The sequence below is a fragment of the Castanea sativa genome, chromosome 10 (assembly GCF_040712315.1).
Source record: "Castanea sativa cultivar Marrone di Chiusa Pesio chromosome 10, ASM4071231v1".
Lineage (NCBI taxonomy): Eukaryota > Viridiplantae > Streptophyta > Magnoliopsida > Fagales > Fagaceae > Castanea > Castanea sativa.
This window is the reverse complement of record NC_134022.1, coordinates 3,905,865-3,932,012: the sequence shown is the minus strand read 5'-3', so window position 1 is coordinate 3,932,012 and position 26,148 is coordinate 3,905,865. Positions and strand designations below refer to the sequence as shown.

General features: G+C 34.4%; 2 protein-coding genes across 2 annotated transcripts; one reads left to right on the top strand and one right to left on the bottom strand.

Annotated features, from left to right (window-relative positions):
* Positions 1–948: 948 nt before the first annotated feature.
* On the bottom strand, positions 949–1,428 carry LOC142613542 (uncharacterized). Its single transcript, XM_075785925.1, has one exon. It carries the CDS (start codon positions 1,426–1,428, stop codon positions 949–951), a length of 480 nt encoding a protein of 159 aa, XP_075642040.1.
* Positions 1,429–12,041: 10,613 nt separating this feature from the next.
* Positions 12,042–24,611, top strand: LOC142611791 (WAT1-related protein At4g19185). The gene is made up of 7 exons (XM_075783936.1): positions 12,042–12,475; positions 12,673–12,735; positions 13,362–13,478; positions 13,608–13,893; positions 16,125–16,280; positions 23,833–23,984; positions 24,242–24,611. Exons 1-7 carry the CDS (start codon positions 12,087–12,089, stop codon positions 24,450–24,452), a joined length of 1,374 nt encoding a protein of 457 aa, XP_075640051.1. The 5' UTR covers positions 12,042–12,086; the 3' UTR covers positions 24,453–24,611.
* The last annotated feature ends 1,537 nt before the right edge of the window (positions 24,612–26,148 follow it).

Below are 26,148 nucleotides of genomic sequence, written 5' to 3'. Positions count from 1 at the left end.
TGTTTTAATGGATGTTTTAATGGTTTACGTATAAAACAATACCACAAGAAGTTAAGAGTTTTATTTAAAGGGAAAAGTTAATGGATACTTTAAGGATATAAGTTTAGGAAATATTTTTAGACCTTTTTTATGGGAAAAGGAAAAAAAATTATTATTTTTAACATTTTTTTTATATTTCTCATGAAAATGGTATCAAAGTTTTCTTAAAATGGTCTATTATTAAATTCCTGGGCACTTGTCAACAAAACTCTTATTTAAAACTTGAGAGAATTCCATGTTTTAGGAAGGAGAAATTACATGGAGTTTGTGTATTTTACTATTTTTCCCTACTTTATTAGAACATCCACAACAGTGGAACTAAAAATTTAGCTATTTAGCACCACAAAAAGTTACTTTATCTATTTTACCTACTCACTTTACAAAACATACTGCAACAATGGATCTATTTTAGCTCTTAACACAATAAAATAATATAAACATCACAATAAAATAATATATCTATTACAATAAACAACAATTACAACCACCTACAACCGCTATCGCCGCTGCCACCGCTGATTTTGCCACCGCCGCCGCCGCCATATGATAGCATATAATCGTCTAGTAATAACAAGTGATTTTTTTAACCCTAAATTATTCTTATACATTTTTTTTTACTAAAACAATTTCTCAATCATTATGATAGCAAATAATCATCTAGTGTAACAATAAGAAATGGAGGAACTTTATAAGAAAACATATAAAATAGAACACATATTATAGCTGGAACAATGTAGTCCATATATTAGTCACATACATAACTCAAACCAAATTACAATAAAACTCACACACTCGCACAAGTTCCTATGACTCATGCTTCTCAACATATAAAAAAGGAAGTTTCTACGACCCGCTTTGCAATTGCCATAAATGTTCAATGAGGTCCAATTGGAGTTGAAAATGAATTTCTCAATCTCTAATGCGTCCATACCTCACAATGTATGACATAAATCCATCACTTTGTTCATGTAACAATTGCATAAGAGGATTATCCACTCCATCAATTTGTTCATAATCTAAGTCTACCACTTCATTATCATCCCGCTCATCTTCAACAAGCATGTTATGGAGAATTACGCACGTTTTCATGATCTTTTGGAGTGTTTCAAGATGGAAAAATCGTGCAAGTCCACGAACAATTGCGAAACGTGCTTGAAGCACTCCAAATGCACACTCAACATCCTTCCTATACACCTCTTGGGCTACTGCAAATAATTTTTGCTTATGTCTTTGTGGAGCTATGATTGTTTTCACAAATATTGCCCACTTTGGATATATGCCATCAGCAAGGTAAAATCTCATTGTGTAGTCATGACCATTGATTGAGTAATGTACTACAGGAGCACATCCTTCAGCAAGATCATTAAATATATGAGACCGCTCTAACATACTAATATCATTATTTGAACCAAGTAACCTAAAAAATGCATGTCATATCCAAAGATCATATGATGCTACTGCCTCCAAAATAATAGTAGGCTCACGAATATGACCACAATATTGACATTTCCATGCAAATGGACAATTTTTTCACTTCCAATGCATGCAATCAATTGAACCTAACATACCTGAAAAATCTCGGCTTTCGCCATGAGCTAACAGTCTAGCAATGTCTTCATTGTTTGGCTTTCTCAAGTATTCCTCAAAGAAAACATCAATTACCGTAGTAACAAATTTTTTTCAAACTTTCTAATGCAATAGTATCTTCAAACTATTGGTGAATGGGTATGTTAACACTATTGCAATATAATTTATACCTTATTTTGTTCAGTTATACTACTTTGATGATGTGCGTTAACTTAAGCCATGCACCCAGAAAACTTATTTGTCTTTTCACTAATCGTTCCCCAACGACTTAATAAGGAGATAACAGTACGTGTAGTACCGGATGTATTGTACTCTGTGAAGTATTCCCAAACTTTTTTATGAAATGTATTTTGTGTTTGTTCATTACTGTTTATGGCATCAACACTAGTATTGAGTCATGCTGACACTAGGAGTTGATCTTTCTCTACACTAAAGTTAGAGCCCCGTTTTCCTTTTGTAGAAGAGGCATTTTCAACTTGAGATGGAGAATTAGAAATTGACATAGGAGTATTTTGAGATGTTCCCCAAAGTTGTGAGTCAATATCTATATCTCCATTCATGATACCCGTGTAATATGTTAGGTCTCTATGTGACTCCATAAAATTAGAAAGAAAAAAAAATGTAAACTTCCCTGCATACAGAAAATTCTCAAAGTAACATTTATATCAAAACTTAAAATCATTGACCACAACAAAAACTAAAAAATAACATTGTAGCCTTCCCTGCACACAAAAAGTTCCCAAACTAACATTTTAAAACAAAAATATAAATTCCTGCAAACAGAATATTCCCAATACATTCCAATCCTCAACTCACAACTCACAACAATATATATGAATCCAAACTGAGTAACTCACAACTCATTGAAATAAGGCATGAAGCAAAAAAAAATATAAATAAGGTAGTAAGCAAGTTTCTGTCCATTCATGGATGCTCTAAATCAAAATGACTGGATGCTTTGAGATCAAATGCCAGAACTTTTCATTAAGTAAGAACAACAAAAAAATTGTTGCATCTAAAATAATAAATTGAAAGAACAAGAAAAAGAAATCATTGACCACATTGCTAGTTATCTCAATTTTGTCTCCTAAACCCCCAAGCTGAAATGGAAAATAGAGGACACCCGTTCCATTAGAGAACAAAATATCCATCTTTTTCTTTGATGTTATACCCATTCTTTGATGTTATACCCAAATCAAAAATCCCAAGCATGTAGATGAAGAAGACAGAGACAACTGACCTGAAGTGGATCAGCAGAAGAGAAGTGATCGGCGACGTGGGTCTGAGGCTGATCGGCGGCTTGGGAGTTCGACTAAGTGGGTTGGCTGGTGGGATGGTGACGTCGAGCTTCGGTGGGCGGTGACGTTAAGGATCAAGTCAGGCCGACGGCGGTGAAATAGAGAGGTGAGAGTTTGAGAGAGTGAGCTTGAGAGAGTTTTGAGAAAATGTGAGACAGAGAGATGTGAGAGCTTCAGAAAGTGAGTTGAGAGTGACACTGAGAGAGAGGCACAGTGAGAATAAAAGAATATAAAAAAAGAAACAAACATATATTATTTTAATCCAGCTGGAGAATCAAACAAAAAAAATTTAGCACTTAGCTACAGTGCATAGCCATATATAGTTGTGCAGTGTAGCAATGAAGGTAAAAATTTTACCTTTAGCTTCACTGCTGTAACCTTCTTTTTTGTTTTGTGTTTTGGTGTAGCTAAAATAGCTATATAGCTATTTAGCTACACTGCTGCTAATGCTCTTATGCACGGGAGACATGGATGAAACATTCCATGTTATTCCACGTTATTCCACTATCATGGAGAAAATGTTGGGAAATTGCCTTAAATTCCAATTGTGACTTGGAAAGTCAATTAAGTTTCCTAGTTGAATAAGGAAAAATTAATTTAGGTTTCCTTGTTGTAGAATAAAAGACTATTCCTTGGTGTGGAAGGAAGTCTATTCTTTGTTAAAGAGGTAATGTATTTCTAATCCAAGAGGAAATAGACTCCTTGTTAAATAGGTAATGTATTCCTAGTCCAAGAGGAGATAGCAAAAGAGTCTTATAAATAAACAATACTACAAAGAATTTGATGGTTTTGGCCCAAGGGTCCTCCCTATGGGGAGAGAGGGAAAATAGAGCGTGAAACAAAGAGAAAGAAAAGAGATTTTCACTTGAGAGGAACGCAAAAGGAAGGAGAGAGTAAGATATTGCCGCCTCAAGAAGATAGCCAAGGAGGAGAGAGTAAAGGGTTGCCGCCTTCGAGAAGATAGTCAAGGAGGAGAAAGCAAAGTGTTACCGTCTTTGAGAAAGATAATTTGTGTGTGTGAGAGTAAAAAAAAATAAGAGAGATTTTTTTCTTTAGCCGTGAGACATACATAAGAATTATTATATTTGATTCGATAATAGTAAAATTATTTGGAGTTTGTCCAGTGGTTTTTTTCTCTTCAAAGAGAAAGGGTTTTTCACATAAATATATGTGTTCTTGTGTGTGATTGCTATTTTGGATTGCTAATATTGTTGATAATATTATTTGGGACCCAACAAGTGGTATCAGAGCCAGATTAGAATGGAAGCAATGGCCGGAGAAGAAGGCAAGGCTTCAGGAATTGAAAAGTTTGATGGAATAGACTTTGAATATTGGAGGATGCAGATTGAAGATTATCTCTATAGGAAGAAGTTGCATCTGTCCCTTTTGGGGACGAAACCTGATACTATGAAGGATGAAGAATGGGTTCTTCTTGATAAACAGGTATTGGGAGTTATTCGATTAACTCTATTAAGATCAGTTGCGTACAATGGTGTGAAAGAAAAGACCAACAGTGGTATTAGAGCTTGGTTGATTTAGTGGATGAGTCTTTGTGTGAATTAAGATGGAAGAGAAGAGATTGTTTTGATTAAAGTGGAGCTATTCCAAGAGGAGAAGATGACTACTTGATTAAGGTGGAGCTATCCCAAGAGGAAAGAAGATAATTGAGGACATTTGATGGAATTTGAGTCAAGGTGGAGATTGTTGGGAAATTGCCTCAAATTCCAATTGTGACTTGGAAAGTCAATTAGGTTTCCTAGTTGAATAAGAAAAAATTAATTTGGGTTTCCTTGTTGTAGAAGAAAAGACTATTCTTTGGTGTAGAAGAAAGTTTATTCCTTGTTAAAGAGGTAATGTATTCTTAATCCAAGAGGAAATAGACTCCTTATTAAAGAGGTAATGTATTCCTAGTCCAAGAGGAGATAGCAAAAGAGTCTTATAAATAGACAATACTACAAAATATTTGATGGCTTTGGCCCAAGGGTCCTCCCTATGGGGAGAGAGGGAAAATAGAGCGTGAAACCAAAAGAGAAAAAAAAAAAAAATTGCTTAGAAGGAACACAAGAGGAAGGAGAGAGTAAGGTATTTCTGCCTTCAAGAAGATAGCCAAGGAGGAGAGAATAAATGGTTGCCGCCTTCAAGAAGATAGCCAAGGAGGAGAGAGTAAAGTGTTGCCGCCTTTGAGAAAGATAATTTGTGTGTGTGAGAGTAAAGAAAAATAAGAGAGATTTTTTTCTTTAACCGTGAGACATACACAAGAATTATTGTAATTGATTTGATAATAGTGAAATTATTCATTCGGAGTTTATCCCATGATTTTTTTCCCTTCAAAGAGAAAGAGTTTTCCACGTAAATATTTGTGTTCTTGTGTGTGATTGCTATTTTGAATTGCTAATATTGTTGATAATATTTTTTGGAGCCCAATAGAAAATTGGTATGTCATTTACTCATTTCCATGGAAGCCGTGAGAATTGCAATATCATCATGGTTTTGTTCTTTAGTGATTGTCCATGAGCATAATCTTTTGAGGAAAAGGAAAAACTAATATACCCTTTAGTTAATCAAATGTTTAAGTCATGTTAATGACATTTCCTGACCTTTCGATTGGCAAATAGAGGTTTTATTTTTCTCTGGGTTTTTATGTTTTGCTTATTTAATTTATTTTTATTTTAAGTGAGTTTTCAAGTTGTTGAAAAGCCCCCTTCCATCTAAATGGAAACTTGGTACACCAAACTTCTTAATGTTGCTTGTGTAGGAAGAATGAACCTTATACAACATCTTCAATTTTGTTTACATCTTTATAAAGTTATATTCAGGCTTCGTTGGCATTTCCTTGATCTGGTTATTGATTTCTTTTTTTGCCTCCTTTTATTTGCAAAGTTTCATTTTTTTTAAAAAGGAAGAAAATTTCCTCTATCTCATCAATGCTTTTTAAGGTTCAAAAATTACCAAAGAAAAACAAAGAAAATAAGGAAGCAACAATTCAATAGAAGAGCAAACAAAATACTGTTACTTTTCAAAAGCGTTAAAGAGATTAAATTCTTTATATAATAAATTGTTATTTTTCATAAAATTGAACATATAATCAATCAAAATTGAAAATAATCAAATAAAAAATCCATAATTTGATATTGCTCTCAAGTTCAACTCAAAAAGTTTAGACTTATAAATGGTTAATATGATTAAAAATTGTTATAATTTAAGCATTTTATTAGTTTAACAAAAATTGACATAAACTACACTTGAGATTTATCTAATTACTAAAAATCATTAATGAGATTTACAAGTAAAATTTTGGCAATAAAAAAATTATAACACGACTTTTATATATATATATATATATATATATATTAAGAGGATTTAGAAAGTTAGTTATGGTTTCAAAAAATGTCAAAAATACTCATAATTTAATTAGATAATCATTATTCTTTAAAAATAAAAAATAGAGTTAAAATTGTAATTTAACAAAATTCAAAAACAAAAAACTACCCAAGAAATTTTTTTCCTAAAAATTAGCACACTTTCTATTTAAATATATCTCATGCACGTTTGATACATTTTTTTCTAAAAACTAACACACACTAAATCCAGCAATTTACTCCAATTCAAATCTTAAATTTTAGTTTCTTAAAAAATTCTTCCTATATAACCTCACTAACAATAGATAAATTCAAATTGAAAAATGACATTAAAAAAAAAAAAAAAAAACCTCATCGCACGTGTGGATCGCATCTGATGAGACTAGTATATATTAATAGCCAAAGTTGAGAGAAAATACAATTAAATTCTCAATTAGGGTCTAATTTTGCACCACATATCTAATTTTTAAATTTGTGTGTCAAGTGAATTATTAGGTGTAAAAATCAAATATTCTAAATTCAATTAGATTCGATATATATATCTATATATATATATATATATATATATATATATATATATATATATAGATATATATATATATATATATATATAGCCGAGCTAAAAGAAAATACAATTAAATTCTAAATTGGAGTCTAATTTTGCTCCATGTGTCTTATCTAATTTTTAAAATTGTTTGTCGGGTGAATTATTAGGTGCAAAAATCAAAGAGTCTAAATTCAATTTGATTCTAAGTTGAATTTTAATTGAAGTTCAATTTTGTGTCATGTGTCCTATCTAATTTTTTAATTTTTGTGGCAAGTGAATTATTAGGTGTAAAAAGCAAAGAGTCTAGACCCAACTAGATTCTAAATCATGTCTAATTTTGTGTCATATGTTTCATCTAATTTTTAAAATTTGTTTGTCAAGTGATTTATTAGGTGCAAAAATCAAATTGTCTAAATTCAATTAGATTCCAAATTGAATTTTAATTGAAGTTCAATTTTGTGCCATGTGTCCCATCTAATTTTTTTAATTTTTATGGCAAGTGAATTATTGGGTGCAAAAATCAAAGAGTCTAAATCTAATTAGATTCTAAATCATGTCTAATTTTGCACCATGTGTCTTTTTTAATTTTAAAATTTTTGTATCAAATAAATTATTAGGTGCAAAAATTAAAGAGTCTAAATTCAATTAAATTCTAAATTGAATTTTAATTGAAATTTAATTTTGTGTCATGTGTCACATCTAATTTTTTAATTTTTGTGGCAAGTGAATTATTAGATGCAAAATTCGAAAAGTCTAGATCCAATTAGATTCTAAATTTCACACACACACACACACACATAATTGTGATTGGTTTTAAATGTACCCGTGCATATGCACAGGATTACACACTAGTCTACACATCTACACATATATTAATAGGTAAAACTGAGAGAAAATTTAATTAAATCTCAAATTGGATTCTAATTGTTGTCTAATTTTGCGCCACGTGTCCTATTTATATATATTTTTTTAATTTTTAGGTGAGTTAATGTTGTGCAAAAGACAAATAATCTAATATAAAAAAAATAAAAATAAAACATTAAAAAACCCAATAAAAAAAGGTAAACTCGTGTGTATATCAAAAAAATAAAAATAAAAAAAATAAAGAAGAAAGAAAGAGTAAAACTCATATATATATATATATATATGACTTAAACAATATATAATTTGAATTCATATATGTGTAATTGTGTTGTTTTTAATTGTACCGTACATATGCACGGAGTTTACACTAATTGACTTAATGGATGTGTTATCTTTTTATGGATTTTTTAATATTAAAATATTTCAAGTATAGATAAATTCAATGCAATTATATGTCTAATTTTCTTATTTTTTTTAAGTAAACAACTATGTATTTATAAGAAACCTAACATAGTGTTTTAAATTACAAATTGTGGTAGGCTTAAATGTGACGTAATAGACAAATTGGTGTGGTAGGCTTAGGTGTGACATAATAGAAAAATTGGTGTGGTGAAATTGTTATGAATGTCTTTCGAGAAAATGGGTGACTATTATTTATCTATTTATTATTATTAATATTATTATTATTTAAATTTGATTAAATTTCAAAAGATGTGATGAAAATATGCGTAAATGTACTTTTAGTCCCTACATTTTGATATTTTTTCATTTTAGTCTTTACATTTTATTTTTACCACTTTTAGTCCCTAAACCAATTTACGCGTGTTATTTTCGTCCTTTCCGTCTGTCAACCGACAAAAATAGCTGAAGTGGCAGCCGGAGACATTAAAATATTATTAAAAATATCACGTCAGCATCTATTTTTTTTAAATAATTTGTAAATTTTAATTAAATAAAAAACAAAAATAAAATAAAAAATCACTAAAATTAAGATAAAAAAACTCTCTCTGCTGTTTTCTCTTCTATCTCATTTTTCTTAAATTAGTTTTTCTTCTCTCTCTCTCTCTCTCTCTCTCTCTCTCTCTCTCTCATTCGTGTTTCTCACTCGTGGTACCTGGTGGTGCAGTGGCTCGTGGTGGGTTGAGATCGGGGTGGGGTGGATGGTTTAAGATCGGCTGAGGTGGGTTGAGGTTGGTCTGGGTTAGGTGGGTTGAGATCGGGGTGGGGTGGATGGGTTGAGATCGGCTGGGGTGGGTTGAGGTTGGTCTAGGTTGGGTGGGTTGAGATCGAGGTGGATTGAGATCAGGGTGGGATGGGTTGAGGTTGGTCTGGGGTGGGTGGGTTGAGACCGACTGGGGTGGCTGGCGTTGAGCTCGGGGTGGCTGAGTTTGAGGTTGGGTTAAGGTGGGTGGATTGTGAGCCGGCTTGGGTGGGTGGGTTGAGACCGGCTGGGGTGGCTTGAGTCGGGGTGGCTAGGGTTGAGGTTGGGTCGGGGTGGGTAGAGATCGTGGTGGCTGGGGTTTCGACCGAGTTGGGTTTCTGGGTTTGTTTCTGGGTTTCTGGGTTTCTGGGTTTGATGTTTGTTTCTGGTTTCTGGGTTTGATGTTTGTTTCTGTTTCTGGGTTTGATGTTTGTTTCTGGTTTTTGGATTTGATGTTTTCTGGGTTGTTGTGTTTTGAATCTTTGAAGCTCTTTTAATTTCCTTGGCATTTGATTCGTGTTCTTGGGTTTGATTTTTAGGGTATGTGTTCTTTGATTTTCTGGGTTTGTGTTATTGTGTTCATAGGCATTTGATTTTATTGTTTTTAATTCTTTTTTTTTTTGTGGTTAAAATTGACAATTTTTTTTTTAAATAGATGCTGACGTGGCATTTTTAATAATATTTTAATGTCTCCGGCTGCCACCTCAGCTATTTTCGTCAGTTGATTGACGGAAATGACGAAAATAACACGCGTAAATTGGTTTAGAGACTAAAAGTGATAAAAATAAAATGTAGAGACTAAAATGAAAAAACGTCAAAATGTAAGGACTAAAAGCGCATTTACGCTAGGGCTGTCCATGGGTCGGGTCGGGTCAGTTTTGGACCCAACCCGGACTCGACCCGCTAGCGTCGGGTGGATGGCGGAGAAACCTGAAACCGACCGCCGAAAAAATTGGTCGAGTCAGTTTCAGGTGAGGGTGAGCGTCGGTCTGGTCGAGTGGCTCGCTGGAATATAGAAATCATCGAAATCTGGAAAAGAAAAAAAAAAAAAAAAAGTCTCGCAGGAATCTGGAAATACCTACCGGAATTTGGAAATACTTACCAGAATCTGCATTTTCTCGCCGGATTCTGCATTTTTTAGCTAAAAATAGTTGAGATTTGGTTGGAACTCCTCGAATCTAAGCTTGATATCGTCGAATCTCCTCGAATTGAAGCTCGATCTTACCAAATACAGTTGAGTTCTCACCAGATCTCCTCGAATCTCCTCGAATCGAAGCTTGATCTTGTCGAAGTTGAGGGATTTGTACATAACATCGGTCGGGTCGGGTGGCTGGGGTTTTGGAGAGGAAAACCCGTCACTCGACCCGCCGGCGTCGGGTCTTGGGTGCAGAAACCCGTCACCGACCCACAGGAGCGTCAGTTCGGGCTGAAATCGGGTGAAGGTCGGGCAGTTTGGTCGGTCCAACGGGTGTGGGTCGGGTTTGGACAGCCCTAATTTACGCCATGAAAATACTTAGTTTTATTCCGAGGACGCAAACTTTTTTGTCTTTTTGTGAAACAAAAATAATTTAAAGATCAAATAAATAAGTTGATGACTTTTCAAAGTTGTGATTTTTGGTAAGAAAAATAAATAAGTAAATGACGACAAGATTTAGGATAAGGCAAAGGGGTAGGCTCATTTGGCTACGAATAAATGGCAACTAGTGGTTGTGTTGTGCTTGTGCTTCTGGGGCTTAATTTGGTTTGGATCCAAGTCTCATCTTTGTCAAAATATAAAAGATGATAAAACAAAAACAAAAAAAACCTTTATTAGCGGCCTGGCAAATGAAAAGTCCAAAAAAGAATTTCACTATATCTCAATTGATATTTTTTTTTGTAGTTTTCAAGTTTCAACCAGATATTATAATTCAAATTAGAAGAAAAAGTCAAAGTATACAAACACAACAAGATTTTATAACATTTTGTTTTGAGTCGGATGTATCTAAAATATTCTGTCTTTATTTTATTTTATTTTATTTCATTTTGATTTATGATAAGTTCGGAGTAATATATAAATTTGTTATAAAAATATGGTAGAATTTTGCTATAACAATAAAGAGGTAAAGAATTCAAAAAAAAAAAATCATAAAATATCTCAAAATTTCAAGGTAACAAGTTATAAATAATAAATGGTAAAGTTACTAAATAAAATAAAATAAAATAAAATACATGGTAAAGCGATATTAATGGTGGGTCTAAAGTAAACCAATAAAATTTGTTTCCCCCTCTAATATAAGGAAGCAGTGTCCTAACTTCAAGCTTACTATTCTGTTCTCTACCCCTGAAAACCCTATTGACCAATAGCTGTAGCCGATGACTTTAGAGTTCCGAATTTATAATGTATCATTAAATTTATTGGAAAAATTATTGTATACTTCTAGAGTACCATACATGCGTACTCTTTTCTCTCACATGAATGGTGGATCATACTAATTAAATTCATGGTGAGACTCACCAAACATGTGAGATGGGAGACTACACATTTATGATATTTCGGGAGTACTTAATAATTTTCCAATCTATTGAGCTCACCATTTGGGTATCCTTAAAGAGTGAACTTACAATATAAAAAGTAATGTATTAACTTTCGGCCGGACTACTTCCTTTTTCTGGTAATTATTAGGTACTCCCGGAATACCATAAATATATACTCCTCCCTCTCACGTAACTATAAGTCATATTATTTAAATTTATGATGAGACTCACAATTTATGTGAGAAAAATAATTACGTATTTATGATACTCTCAGAGTATTCCATAATTTTCCCTCATTTTCTATCCATAAAGACCTAAAAAAAAAATCTCATAGGTGTATGGTATTGTGGATAGAATTTTGGAATTTCAGATTGGGTATTAATTATCACACAATTAATGTTGCGCACACCGGGTATATACTCTTTTGAAATCGTGTTTAAGTAATGTTGTGAGAATTATTGTGAAAATTAGCATTATTAACTCAAAATAATTTTTCTTCTAAAAAAAAATCAAATGAATTTAAGCAAAAGAAAACAAAAGGAATTATTGAGATGGATATTAAATATGAAATCTTGTATCATGAAAAGCACGTTTCCATAACCAGCAAGTACACCAACAAAAGGAATTGCTTTCCATTCGTTTCCTTACAAACCAAGAATGAATACAAACAACCTTTGATGTTGAAAGGGAGACATGGGAATTTTCTATTGACTCTCTCTCTCTCTCTCTCTCTCTCTCTCTCTTCAACTTTCATGAACACAAACAAACACACACACAGATACCCAAAAACCACATTGACTTCAATCAAAAGGCAAGGAAAAATCGTCAATAGTAGTCTCTGTCTCTGGAGAAGAGTGATGGCCATGGTGGCAGCAACTGTAGGAGGAGGAGCAGGAGATATATGGAAAGCACACGCAGCCATGGCAATGGTTCAGCTATTCAATGGAGGGTATCATGTGGTAACAAAAGTTGCACTCAATGTTGGGATCAATCAACTCGTTTTCTGTGTCTTCCGTGACCTCCTTGCCCTTGCCATCCTTGCCCCCATCGCCTATGTTCGTGAAAAGTACTCTCTCTCTCTCTCTGGCTTTTACATATTCAATGAAATTCGTAGTATAGATCATGGTATAAAATTACTGATGTTTCATTATTCAATGGATGATTCCCTGATATTTGTTTATGTTAATTATAATTGTATGAATATTGAACACACAAACAAAACACTGCCATCTTTGTGACATTGATTTTGTGCTCTGTTTGTAGACGGATTCGACCACCGATGACTAGACGCCTCCTCATGTCGTTTTTCTTTCTTGGCTTAACTGGGTATGTTTCCATATGCTTTAACTTCAGTCTCAGTTGTCTAGTTGTAATTTACTAAAGGCCGGACCCAGTGTACAAAGCTCTCATTTTTGTGGGGTTTGGGGGAGGTGATCGGTAGGCAGCCTTATCCCAATCTTTTTTGGAAGAGGCTGATTTTCGGAATCAAACCCATGGCCTGTCACTTTTGGGGCAAGCCTGCAAGCCACATTCCTGACCATTTGGGTCATAGATTACTATATCATCTTATTATTGATTGATCAATCTATCTTATTTTGTTTTACCTTAAATTCAATTACTAAGATTGATCAATCTATCTTGTTTTGTTTTACCTTAAATTCAATTACGATATTTGACATTATAAGTATAGATAAAAAGTTCGCACTTTTGCGGGGTCTAAAGAGGTGATTGGTAGGCAATTGTACCACCTAATTTTTTTTTTTTTGAGAGGCTGATTCCTGGATTTGAACTAGCGACTTGTTGCTTTTAGTGGAAGGCACTTGCCATCCCACCAAGGCCCAACCTCTTACTTGTAGATTACTGTATAAAGTTGTTATTTACTGATCAATCTATCTTGTTTTATTCTTATCAAAAAATTTATTTTGTTTTGTTGCTTCTTTAAATTCAATTAGGATATTTGGCAATCAGCTTTTATTTCTCATTGGTCTTGGCTACACAAATCCAACTTATGCTGCTGCAATACAGCCTTCAATTCCAGTCTTCACTTTTTTATTGGCTACAATGATGGGGTCAGTTTGATAAATTCTTACCTTAACTCTAATTCAGCTCATATTTGTTTTATGCAAATATGCTGAGATGTGTGTTTCATTTCATTGGATTCTACTTGTTCAATGTCATATTTGGACCTGTTCATGCAGCACAGAAAGAGTGAACTTGCTCAGAATTGAAGGTCAGGCCAAGGTTGGAGGTACAGTCATATGTGTTTCTGGTGCCATACTAATGGTTCTATTCCGTGGCCCAGCTTTGATTGGAAATCCAGAACCAGATTTTGCAGCACAAAATGAAATAAGTGCCAGGGGTCAGCCAGAGCCTTCTGGATGGTTGATGTCCAGTTTTCTTGAGTATGGGATTGACCATTTTCACCTTGGAGTTTTATGCTTAATAGGAAACTGTATGTGCATGGCTGCATTTCTAGCCATTCAGGTATGGGACCATTATCTTTGTTTTTAACTAATGATTTACAAAGTCATCAATGAAACAAGAAAACACAGATAGCAAAGATGAAAATATTCTTTTCATTTAGATAAGGTACTCGTCATTTTTTGTCTGCTGAATGCATCATTAGTTCTTTACTTTTAAAAATGTATGAGACAATTTAATATATTCTGCCACATCACTGATGTTAGACTACCAGCCAATCTAGATTGGACAAAATCCCTTTGTATGCCACATCTTTGCCTGGTAGGTCTTAATTCACAATTACATTCAATTGGAATCCTGATCAATTTTGGATTAGGATCTTTGTTCATGCAGGACAGCTGGGTAGTTCTTATAACTAAACTACTAAAGGGATGTTGTGCTAGAAAGGTAGTGAGAATAAGTGGGGAAATTATATAAAAGATGAAGAGAAGCTTGGGGTGGCTACTTAGAGGGGGGGAATAGCCAGATTTGATTAGAAATCAAATTATGAGAGATTATGAGATGAGAACGCTGAGAATTTCAGCAAGGGGAAAGGAAATAACTAGTGATACTATCAGAAACAAAGGGAGAAAAAGCTGCTGAAAATATCAAGAAAATAGGATAAAATAGAGAAAAATAACATACAAATATTTTTTATCAATACAATTAGTCTTATTTATCAAATGAAAATATATAAAATACTAGAAAGGAAGAGACAGAGTGGGATGGAGGGTGATTCCTAGTAAACTCAAACAAAGTCAACTTCAATTCAAATCATCACCTCCAAAAGAATATTAGTTATATCCTTTTATAGCCAAGATTACTTCCTGAAGAAGTATTCACATGGTCCAATGAAAAACAACTCACAAGTTACTAGGATAGTTCAAAGTATGGCAGCTGACAGCTAGAGACAGCCAGCCTTCTTCTCTGTAAGTTGCAAACTACTTTTATTCTGAGCAACTTACTGCTAATTGACATAAATCTAGAAAACTATCGGTACTTGGCTAAAAGTTAAGCTAACAAGAATTTCAAGAACCAGCTGGTGGTTGTTCTGTGTGTCCTTGTATGGCTGTTTGGCTTTGTACATAGCATGCTTTGTCCTGCCAGCTGCTGTTTCACTTGGTTTCTAGGCTAGTGACTTGCTACTGCTAAATCATCTATGCTTTTTATAAAGATGATGATAGAGCACATAGGTGAGCTGCAGTCCTGCAACTAGATTTACATGGCTTTGCAGGTGGTTGCCTTTGGCTAGGTGAGCTTGTTTGGTTAATAGTTCTTGAACTTGTTGCTTTTTTTTTCCTTCACAACCTAGTGATGGTTGTTTATTTATTTATTTTTTCCTGCATGAAATAGAAGTGGGTCTCAGCAAAAGATGTGAGCCTGTTAATTTGAGTGCATGTAGCAAACTGTACAGCAACACATTTAGATGATAAGAAAGACATTAACTGTATCTGTGTATATATATTCATGTCCTGGTTCTAAGAGTATGATGGGATATTGTATTTCCATGTGTTGAAGGACATCACTAAATGGGAATGTTGATAACTTGGTATGTTATTGCTACATTGAACCTGGGGAGATCAAGTAGAATTTACTAGAATAAACTTCTAGCAGTTGAGTCAGCATACACACAAATGATATTTCACATTTGCAGTATGATTTTATAATAAGCAATTATGCTGATGTAATTGAGATTTTGGTTTCAAGTTTCTGATTTGGAAGTTGATCAAATTCAAGAAATGTAATGTGTTTGTGGGCCCAAGTGGGTTTTTGCTTATAGTCATGGTGTTGATTGAAACTGTTACGGCCTAGTGCTGCTATATATGAACCATTCTGTACACTTTTACTCTATCAACGGTCCCTGTGCCCCTTCCTCCCAAAAGAAAAAAAGTGTCTCAGTTCTTATCACTCTCCTACACTTAACTCATAGGTTTTCAGTTAAGTAAAGATCCCCTTCAACACCTTCACTTGTGGGAGGCAAATAGGCAATGGATGCCAGATGGTGGGGAAAAAGAGGGCTGAAGAGCGCCTTTTTTTTTGTGGCTGTGGAGGGGGGCTATAATTTCTCTGATAATAACAAAAAGAAGGATTCATAATAACAAGCACACTCTATAAGAAATTTGGGAATTAGCTTTACAATGATTAGATACTTGATGAGTCCATGTATTTCAAGATAAACATTGCTGCTTCAATTCTTATCTGTTTTTTTGGTTACTTTATGTCTGTGTTCAATCTAATGCTGTGAAAATTTTCAGGCTCCACTTCTAGCAAAATATCCCGCAAGCCTATCAGTGACAGCATATTCATACGTTTTTGGGGCTCTATTGATGGTGATAACAGCATTCTTTATGACCAATGAGTCGACAGACTGGAGTTTGACAGAGTCTGAGTTTTTGGCAGTCATTTATGCTGTAAGTTTCTTACTAGTATCTTGCCTCTGACATTTCTCCATGCCAATTTGTTGCTAGTCTAAGCTATAATTCCATCTGACGTCAAAGAATATTTTGGTGGTTTTTTGATCCTCTGAGTCCATGTGTGATGGTGATAATTCTGCTTCTTTTTTTCTTTCCTTTTTTTAAATAAAAAAAAAAAAAAAAAAAAAAAAGAGGGCATTCTCAATTTGTGGAGACTATAGTCAGTTGTGATGGTTCGCCTTCACCAATCATGCAAGTTGGAGAACAGTTTTCTCTAATCTTTTGCTATGTGGCTCTTCATTTCCTGATTTATAGTTTGATTGGATTTAGCTGTGCATTCTATGATGCTGACAGGAAAGAGTTTCAGGAAAAACAAGATTAAAAATAAAATGATTTAAGAAATGTGGTATAGTTTTGAATTTGGATGTTGGGCCTTCTTAGCACCCTTCATAGTTTGAGTCTTAGTATTAAGTTTCTAGAAAGTTGTTGGTTCAGTTTTAATTAAGTTTTATTAGAATAAGGGCAATCTGGAAAATTCTAGATTTTTTTGGAATGGGTTGTCCTTGGGTGAACCATAGGCCCATGAATCTTATATTGTATTTTGAGTATTTTCCTTTTTGGTTTTGAAGTTCTTAAATGCTTTATTTTTGTTATTGATAGCCCTAGTCCTTCTAGGAATAGGTTATTTTGTATTTTTGAGACATTTTCCTTCTTGGTTTTGAAGTTTTTTAATGCCTTTATTTTTGTTATTAGTAGTCTGACTCTTTCTAGGAATAGGTTATTTAGAGTACTAGTTCTTCTAGGAAATGATTTAGCAATAGCCTATATAAAGGCTTTATTGTATTGAATAACATTCATAATGAGATCGATTTTAATAACATTCCATCAAGTTATTTTAAATTGACTGTGTGATTACCTTCTCCTATCTAGGTGTGATTTCCTAGTGTTTTATTTGTCTTTATTTTTCATTCTATTCACTGGTCAATACCAAACATTTTAAAGATCCAATCTTTTACTACCTAAACCTTAGGTAAACCGTTAAACATGAAATCCTATTCAAGAACCCTTCAAGATCTCACCCACAAATATAATTTAGTTGAATTCTGAAAGATCTAAAATTGGTATCAGAGTCCATTAAGGCTCCTGTCCTGTGTCACTCTATGTCAAAATAGTCATCCATTAAATAGGTGGGAACTTTTAGTACAACATAAACAAAGCATTAGTCCCCCAATTTTTTTTTGTTTTTTTTTTTGGGGGGGGGGGGGGGGGGGGGTTAGCAAAATCATTATTTTATTAATTTTTTTCAACATCTAGTTCTTTCGATCACACTAAAGCACGCCAATGATCTTGGGAAAGGAAGACATTACTATGGTTGGTTCAGTGGTAGCATTGACTCAGCTGTTCAGACAGAGTTCCCTGGGGAGAATGCCTATGACCTCTTAGGAGTTTCATAGACTAGCTCATTCACTGAGGTCAAAGTGTTGTTTCGCAAACTAGCTAAACACAATGGTGGCCGTGGCCGTGGCTAGCACCACTTTCTGGTGTGACTTTGTGGACTGCATCATCATTCAAGTGCTGTTTGATTTGTGGATTTAGTGGGTTTTGATTTGATTGTGGGTTTGATTTGGGCGTGGGTAGGTAGAAGATTGGGTTGTGGGAGAGAGAAGATAAACAAAGAAGGAAAGATTAAAAGAAATTAAGAAGAAAAAAAAAATGAAATAGAGTTTAGAATTGAAATTCGGATTAAGGGTGTTTGAAATTGTCTAACTAAAATACAAAATGATGCAGGGAGCACCAAATTGATGTTCCCTGCATCATAACATGTAGGTTCTTATTCTATGATTTTCCTATAATTATGGCTAAGCCCATGTGAGTGCTCTAAAATCATATTGTCTGTTACTTTAATTAACATGTCATTTGTTACTACTTATCATAGTGGTTTTTTAAGTATTTCTTTATCTTTTTCATTACTTAAACCTGATTAATCTTCCTCATTGGTTTATTAATTTCTCTCTTTTGCACATGAATAAATCATCTTTAGCTATTCCCTCTTCTTTTCATTAATAGGAGCCACTTTGTCTTTAAAAAAATTCCATCATGTCCTATCTTTTCTTGTATATATACTTATCCATTTCATTCGCTCATTTATGGACATGTTACTTTGTACTAGTCCAATATTCAGGACCATATAGCATAGCCAGATTTAGTACCCGTTTGGGTACAGCTGAAACGCAATGCGTCTATGTTTCAGCGTTCTTTTTTTTTTTTTTTTTACCAGCGCCTCTTGCACTGTTGTGTATTAAGGCAAATGAACAGTGTTTTGTGAGTGTGAATAGTAACTGGAAATTATTTTCTTATTGTTTTCAATTTTCATTTTTTAGCAAAATAAGCGGTATCCAAACGCACACTTACATGAATCCTGTAAAACTTTTGCTTTAACTTAGTTGGTATTCTATGACCACACAATAATTTTGATGTGTTTCTCCATTTTATCCACCTTACTCTCATTCTATGATTCATATCATTTACAATCTATCCATAAGATAATGCAAGGGAATTTAAGCCTAAGGAAAAAGGTCCACTATTCCATTGTCTTTTATTTATCTATGTTATTTTTTTAATGCCTCAAGTATTAGGAAAGATCATGTGCATAGCATATTAGCATGTGACTTTTTAATGAAGTTGGATGGTTAGGATTTAATTGTTATATGTAAGATGATGGTTTAGGATTCTAGGGTTACTAAAGGCTCTTATAAATATCATCTTTTGAGTCATAGGTAGTCTTTTCTTATCTATTAATAAAAAAACTATTTGAATATTTTTTTAAGCTCCTTGAGGCTAGAAATTGATATATGATTGTCCCAAACTACAAACTTTTTTTTACTTGATTTAATCTTGTTTGTTGCTGAAATTTTTCTTAAACGCTTCTTCAACACCATATCTAAGTTCTGACTACATCAAGTGGTATAATTATCAAAGCAAAAGACCCTAGATTTAAGCCACAAAATTCAAATGTTGCAACTTTAAGCTATGGTTGGTCTAGGTAGAGATTGTGATGGTAGAGGAAATAAAGGTAGCAAACAAAGATGGCTAAGATGAAGTGAATGATTGAAGATTTTCACAAGCTGCAAAAGCACTTTAGCAATGGAAACCAGCGGGAGTGTGTATGAAGATTTTGAAACCCTTTGTCTACCCCATATTTAGTTCTTCTAACCATGTAGGAGCAATAATCGACTTTTATCTAGAGGGTTGACTTAGCAGTTGGGTTAAATTTGATCCTACACGTAGATTTCATTGAAAAATGTCATGTGGACTAAGTGAACACTTCCTTGAGTGAACTTTTGATCTCTATTTTCAAATCTTAGGGTTAAAACTCAGCAAAGTCATTTTGTCTAGTGGAATGCTTGGCCACAAGCAAAATTTGTCTTTCGTAGAGCTGCAACGGTGGGACCAGAGATTCAAAGCTGGTGCCAATACTTTGCAGTTAGGATTCTATTACTAAACCAAATGGATCCACTGGTCAAATATGAAAATCTGGGCATTATGTTTGATTTTAATTGGTTAAATTTTGGTGTTGGTGTGATTTTATCTGCTAAGATCTGAAGCTGATTAGAATAAATTAATAATAATAAATTATATATCAAGATATACTTTATGAGCAATAAGCATTTCTGATTAAAAAAAATATTAATTAAACTCATGCATAAATTTATTGACATATGGATCAAAATGAAATCCTGATGGTTAGGACTCAAAGCCTACCTAGTCCACACTGTCAGCCCCAGTCCTATAGGCTGAGCTGGGTTTTATGAACCATGCATGGTGATGTAAGACAAATTAGGGATTTGACTACGTTTAGTTGTGGTGGGTTTAGGGTTAGGAAAGAAGAAGAATTAAAATGCTATGACGTGCACCATTGAATGGTAACAGAAGGGCGTCTAATTTCAAATTAGAAGGACAACAAGGGGTTAGTTTGATTTTGACCCAAAGTTTAAGTGGAGTTTTTGCATTTTTTGTAAAATGTTCAATCAATGATTTGACCCTTAATTATGCTTCAGATTCCAATCTAGTTACTTATGTTAATTTAGTCATTGAAGTTTGAAAACGCTTCAATATTAACTTTGGCTTACTTGCCTATCAATGGATCAACAGAAATAGCTGGCGTGACTAACATCATTGTACATCTGTCTTAATAAATTGCTGATGTGGCACATGTTGATGTTACATGGTGTCAAAATTTGAAAAACACAGGTATGCCATCCTTAGGCCAAAATAATCCAAGCAACCCCAACAAAAAATTGAGCCATGTCTGCATGGTTTTTGGTGGGTTCTGCACCACAAAGTTGTAGTCAATGGGGCTCCACAACACTATTGGGTCCGCCACCATTTCATATGCCTTGCTTAGGAATGGTGTTGCTGGTGTATTCGTGCTAGACATTGATTACAATGACCTTACCTATAGAAATAAAAAAAATGGTTACAATGACCTGGCTGCCAGCCTTCACTGCTGCTTGAGCGGGATGCATTGCCCTTACAATGATCAGAAATACTACAGATTTGGCCAACAGCATCCTTTTGTTTCTTTCCATTCATGGGTATTTCTCTTCTTTTTTTCTTTCTTCTTTTTTTTTTTTGTAAATTTTTATTTTCCTCTTTCTTCATTTGCCTGGGTTAAAACAAGAGATTCAAAACCCTTTTTTTTTCTTGGATGTGGCTTTAGTTGGTTCACATGTGCTTTTGCGTTGCAGATTGGCGCACCATGTGTTGTAGTTTTGTTGGTGATCAAGTTTTCTTGGGTTGTGTTCATTGAAAAGCCTAAACGGGTTTGTGTTTCTTAGAGTGCAATAATTGGAGGATGTGTGTTTAGTAATCACGTGTTTAGAAAAATGTAGATATTGAGAACTCCACTGGAGAAGTGGAGGTCATTTGAGGATTATTCCTGAGGAGAAGAGGTTTACACTGGAGAAAGAAAGGAGGTGGAGGTGATCAATTTTGATTTTATGTTTTTTCAATTTCTTTTCTCCTTCTATAAAAAAAATTTCTTTCAGAAAGATAATGAAATTGTATCACAAACAGTCAGAAAACAAAAGAGAGGAGCTGCCTAAAGGCATCATCAATGACTGGAACTCTCAATTTTACCCACACTATGACAGAAAATTTTGAAATCTGCCCTCATTTTGATACAGCATGCACTCATTTCTAAACTCAATTTCATGGACTTGAGCGATTTCATGAGGATAAAAAAACCCCAAATGGTCCTCTTAGCCTCCAATTCAGAATTTGGTACCCGATTTGCCTCTTCATCTCAGTTTGATTATGAAGTCACATGGGTGCTGATGTGATTTAAGTTTTTGTAGGTGTTGTTGACTTAGATCATATGATATCCCATATAGGATTGGATTATATGAGTGTCATGTGAGTATATGATTTAATTCACACATGTGTTATGTGAGCGTATGCTAAGTCCCACATTGGATGTTTACTAGGTGATCTTGGCTATATATAACTATTATGAGGAGCTTAATTATAAATTGACTAGTCCTTTTGAGGTATAGTGCATATGTGGTTAGTGGCTCCTTAGGTTCTTAGAAATGATATCAGAGTCAACTTGATACCACCACGTGGCTCCCATGTTGGGTGCTTACTAGGTAGATCTTGGTTATATACTATGAAGCACGGGTGCGTTTCGGGATTCGGGTGCGGGTGCGGGAGCGGGTGCGGGACTCGGCAATTTTTGAAAAAGTAGGGTGCGGGTGCGGCGGGGTGCGGCGATTAAAAAATTATTAAAAATATTTTTATTTATATTTTTAATATATTGCTAAACATACTTTTTTCACATTATATAAATATATACCAAATTTAAGAACAATAGTAAATAATAACTAGAATGCAGAGAATAGGAGAGAGCCTAGCTGAAGAGTAAAGGTAGAGAGTGGGAGAGAGGCTCAAGAAAAATGAAGAGGGAGAGGGTTGGGTTTTGGTTTTTTTCCAAACGGTGCGTTTGCACCTCTTTTTTTTTTTTTCCAGCCATAAGCACCTCCTGTTTTTTTTTTTTTTTTTTTTTTTTTTTGAATTTCGGCCGGTATCGGCCGATTTCGCCGGTATCGGCTGGTATCGGCCGGTATCGGCCGATTTCGGCAGGACCGATATCACCCGATACGGACCGATTCGGGCCGAATCGGCCCGATTTCGTGCGCGTCGGCCCGAATCGGCGCCGTATCGGCGCGAATCGCGCCGAATCGCGCCGAAAAAAATAGTTTTTTATTGCCGGACGCGGCACGGACGCGCAGGCAGCGGCGTCGCCTGCACGTCGCCGCGTCCGGCCGCGTCCGACGCGGGTGCGGCGGCCCAAACGCCGCACCCGTGCTTCATAGGTTATATATAACTATTATGAGGAGCTTAATTATAAATTGACCAGTCCTTTTGGGGTATAGTCCATATGTGGTTGGTGACTTCTTAGGTTATTAGAAATGATATCAGAGTCAACTTGATACCACCACGTGGCTTAGGATCAATTTAGCACAACGCGGGTCCTAACAGGATTATTAATAAGTTTATCTTGGCTATATAAGTGATTTATAAGGAGCCCTAAATGCAACTTGATTAATCCTTTTGGAGTATAGCATAGATGTGGCTAGACATTCTTCCTTAGGTCATGATAGATCATTTTTGGCTTTGAGATGCTGATTTGGCTCAAATCCTTTAATTTTGATACTTTGCAACATCAACACACATCAAAATTAGCATTTTTTATGTTAGGGTACAATAATGTTGGCCACGTCAACTATTTTTGTTGGGCCATGGGCCAGTAATAGTCAAGCAATCCAAAGATTACATTGAAGCATTTTCAAATCTCTAGTGACTAAACTGACACAATCAGTAGTTTAACGACGAAATTGAAATTCAACACAACTCGAGGATCAAAATCGTAATTTGCTCAGAATAAATTGAGTCTTTTAATATATTGATGTGTCCACCAGAGCATTGATTTATTGTGATTTTATTTCAGCATTTTAGTTATTTTTTTTATTTGTATTAGTTCACTCTGTTTGATTTTGCAATTATGACATTTACTTTGGTTGTATTTGGGGAGCCCATTTGAAGGAGGCCCCCCAGACATTTTGTAAGGTTGTGCATTTGGACAAATAAGATTAATTCAGAGATTTGTTCAACTTTTGTTGGTGAATCCAAACACCCAGACAGTGTGTGTGTGTACACAAGCTATTGGGATGCAGTGAAGCAGGAGCCTACTCTTCCTTAGATTTCAGAATAAGGCACCAAATGCCATTAATTCTGGATGCTGACTCTGTTGCATGCATATTTGTAGGGTGGTCACTTAATCCTCTTGCAAGTAAAGGAATGATAGAAATTTGCCATGAATGTCTTACAATTTTTTTTGTTTATACAAATGACTTTGTTAATAATCTGAGATATCACGTGTGCACACACATATATGTATGTGTATGTATTCACTTTGTAAACTTTACGTTTTTCTTTAATCTATAATTGGAAGGGGAAAGTATGGCTACTCCTTTTTTTTTTTTCTCAGGGAATTATTGCATCTGCCCTTAATTATGGACTCCTAACATGGAGCAATAAAATCTTGGGCCCTGCTATGGTTGCTCTCTACAATCCAGTCCAACCTGCAGCTTCTGCCTTCCTGTCAAGAATTTTTCTTGGAAGCCCTATCTATTTGGGGAGGTTTGCTCCAATCACTACTATTAAAATTTTTTACTTAATTTATAATTTGCTCTACCATGGATGCAATGTGAAGATACCTTGATTTACTTAATGAAATCATATTACATTAGCCCCCCCCCCCCCCCCCCAAATATCCCCCGAAAAAATTCATTTTTCTGTCAAATGTACTATAATGCTATTGTTCCAATTTTTGTAGCACTAGAACTTGGCATTTTGTCAGAATGATGCTTACTTGCTGTTTTTACATGTGGAAACAGTGTTTTTGGGGGATTTTTAATTATTGCTGGTCTTTATTTGGTGACCTGGGCTACTTTTAGAGAAAAACAAGCAGCTATGGGAAATATTCCTCATGTTATTCGTCCTACCGAGCCGCTCATTCACAAGGATTCACCTATTCCCAAGATCCCATACCAGAGGGGTCTCATTTTCTCAGGGTCCTCTACCACATTGCCAAAATCTTCAGATTAAGCCAACCTATGATGAGATGTGATGTAGAGTTCTTATAATTTTCTTCTCTTTACTGTAGACTTTGTTCAGATAAAACAGCATCATCTTATAAAGTTCTCATAATTCATTCTGTATCTCCTTAAAAAGTTCAAGAAAAAACATGTTCTATGTTTTCTATTTTGATAGGGTTTAATCTTTCAAATTTTCAATTGTTCATATATATGATGGGTCCACGTTTTACACACCTGGGTAGTATTGATGGGCTTCTCTTGGCCAGTTGGACCTGTGCACTGATAGCCATTTGGGCTACTCAGGAGATTGGGGAATCCTCTCAATGATATCGGGGCTATGTAAATTGATCAGGTTTAAATAAAAAAAAGTGGCAAACGTGGCGTGGTTGTTTTCATATCAAGCTGTCATTCTTAGGTTGCGTTTGGCAAGTTTAAAAAGTCAGCTTATTTTATTATTTTTACTACTATTCATGAGTTTGACTGGACTTTTTGATGCTATTTACAGGTTTTACTGTATTATTTCAGCTAACTTTTACCTTTATTTACAATACTTTCAGCAAAAAAAATTTAGTTTCAACTAAATAAATTGTTCTCAAAAGGACCCTTAGTTAGCTTCTCAAATGTACCATTGTATGTGAGTACAAGCAACAAATAATGCATACCTTGGTGGCCTAAACTTGCAACAGTAGTGACTATAAGTATAGAGTCAATAATTTTCAAAAAACATTTCATAATTGTTTATATGACAAGTTTTGAATGGGAAATGATAAAATCTTATCGATTGTGAGCTTATAGGGGTACCGAAAAAAATGTGGTAATTTAACTTAACATTATTTAATTTACAATCTCTTTATCGGTAGTGAGTATAGAGGCATAACACCTACATTATTTATTTATTTATTGAGAATATCTAATAGTTTGAGAAAGAGAAATTAGCAAAGTATAAATTTTGGGCTTACAAACGTGAGGATCTTTCTAAAAGAAAGAGTAAAGTAGAAAGTTAAAAGTAAACAATCAAAATTTTGTCATCCAACTCCATCTGCTTCAAGCTTTGCATAAGCACAGCCAAGAAACTAAAAAAATAATTAAAATTGTTCTACAAACTTTTTTTTCTTTTTTTTTTATAGAGTTTCAACTTATAACATTTGCTCCTAATTATTATTCTTTATCATTAGACCAAAATAACAATTAGTTTTTGACATACAACGCAAGAATTAAACCTCAAATCTCTTATGCGACAATAAGAGAATTTACCTCTTAAGCAAACCAGATATATATACATATAAACATTTTCAGCAGTTTGAACTTTTTGAACTGATTTTGGAGCCACCGCAAGTGCACTTTGCTATCGATTGCACTAAAGATTCTTCTTTCAAATTGATTAACAATGAAATGAGCACAGGTGAAATATCAATCCCAAGAAAGCAAGCATCTCCAGTAAGGGGCGTAAAATATCAAAGATTATTTGGCATAATTACTTCTAATATTTTTTCTGGCCAAAAAAGATCACCATCCACTAAATCACAAAGTATCTCTACAAATACTATTGTGGTACGAAGCACAAATCTATCTCCAAAACACTAACATCGACATTTAGAACAATTATGAGACTTAGTTGTTGCAGTTCCACATCTGTAAACAGAATAGGATTCCACACCTGTGACGCCCAATACAAAAAGAAAGTTAAGACAGCATTCAAGTATTCA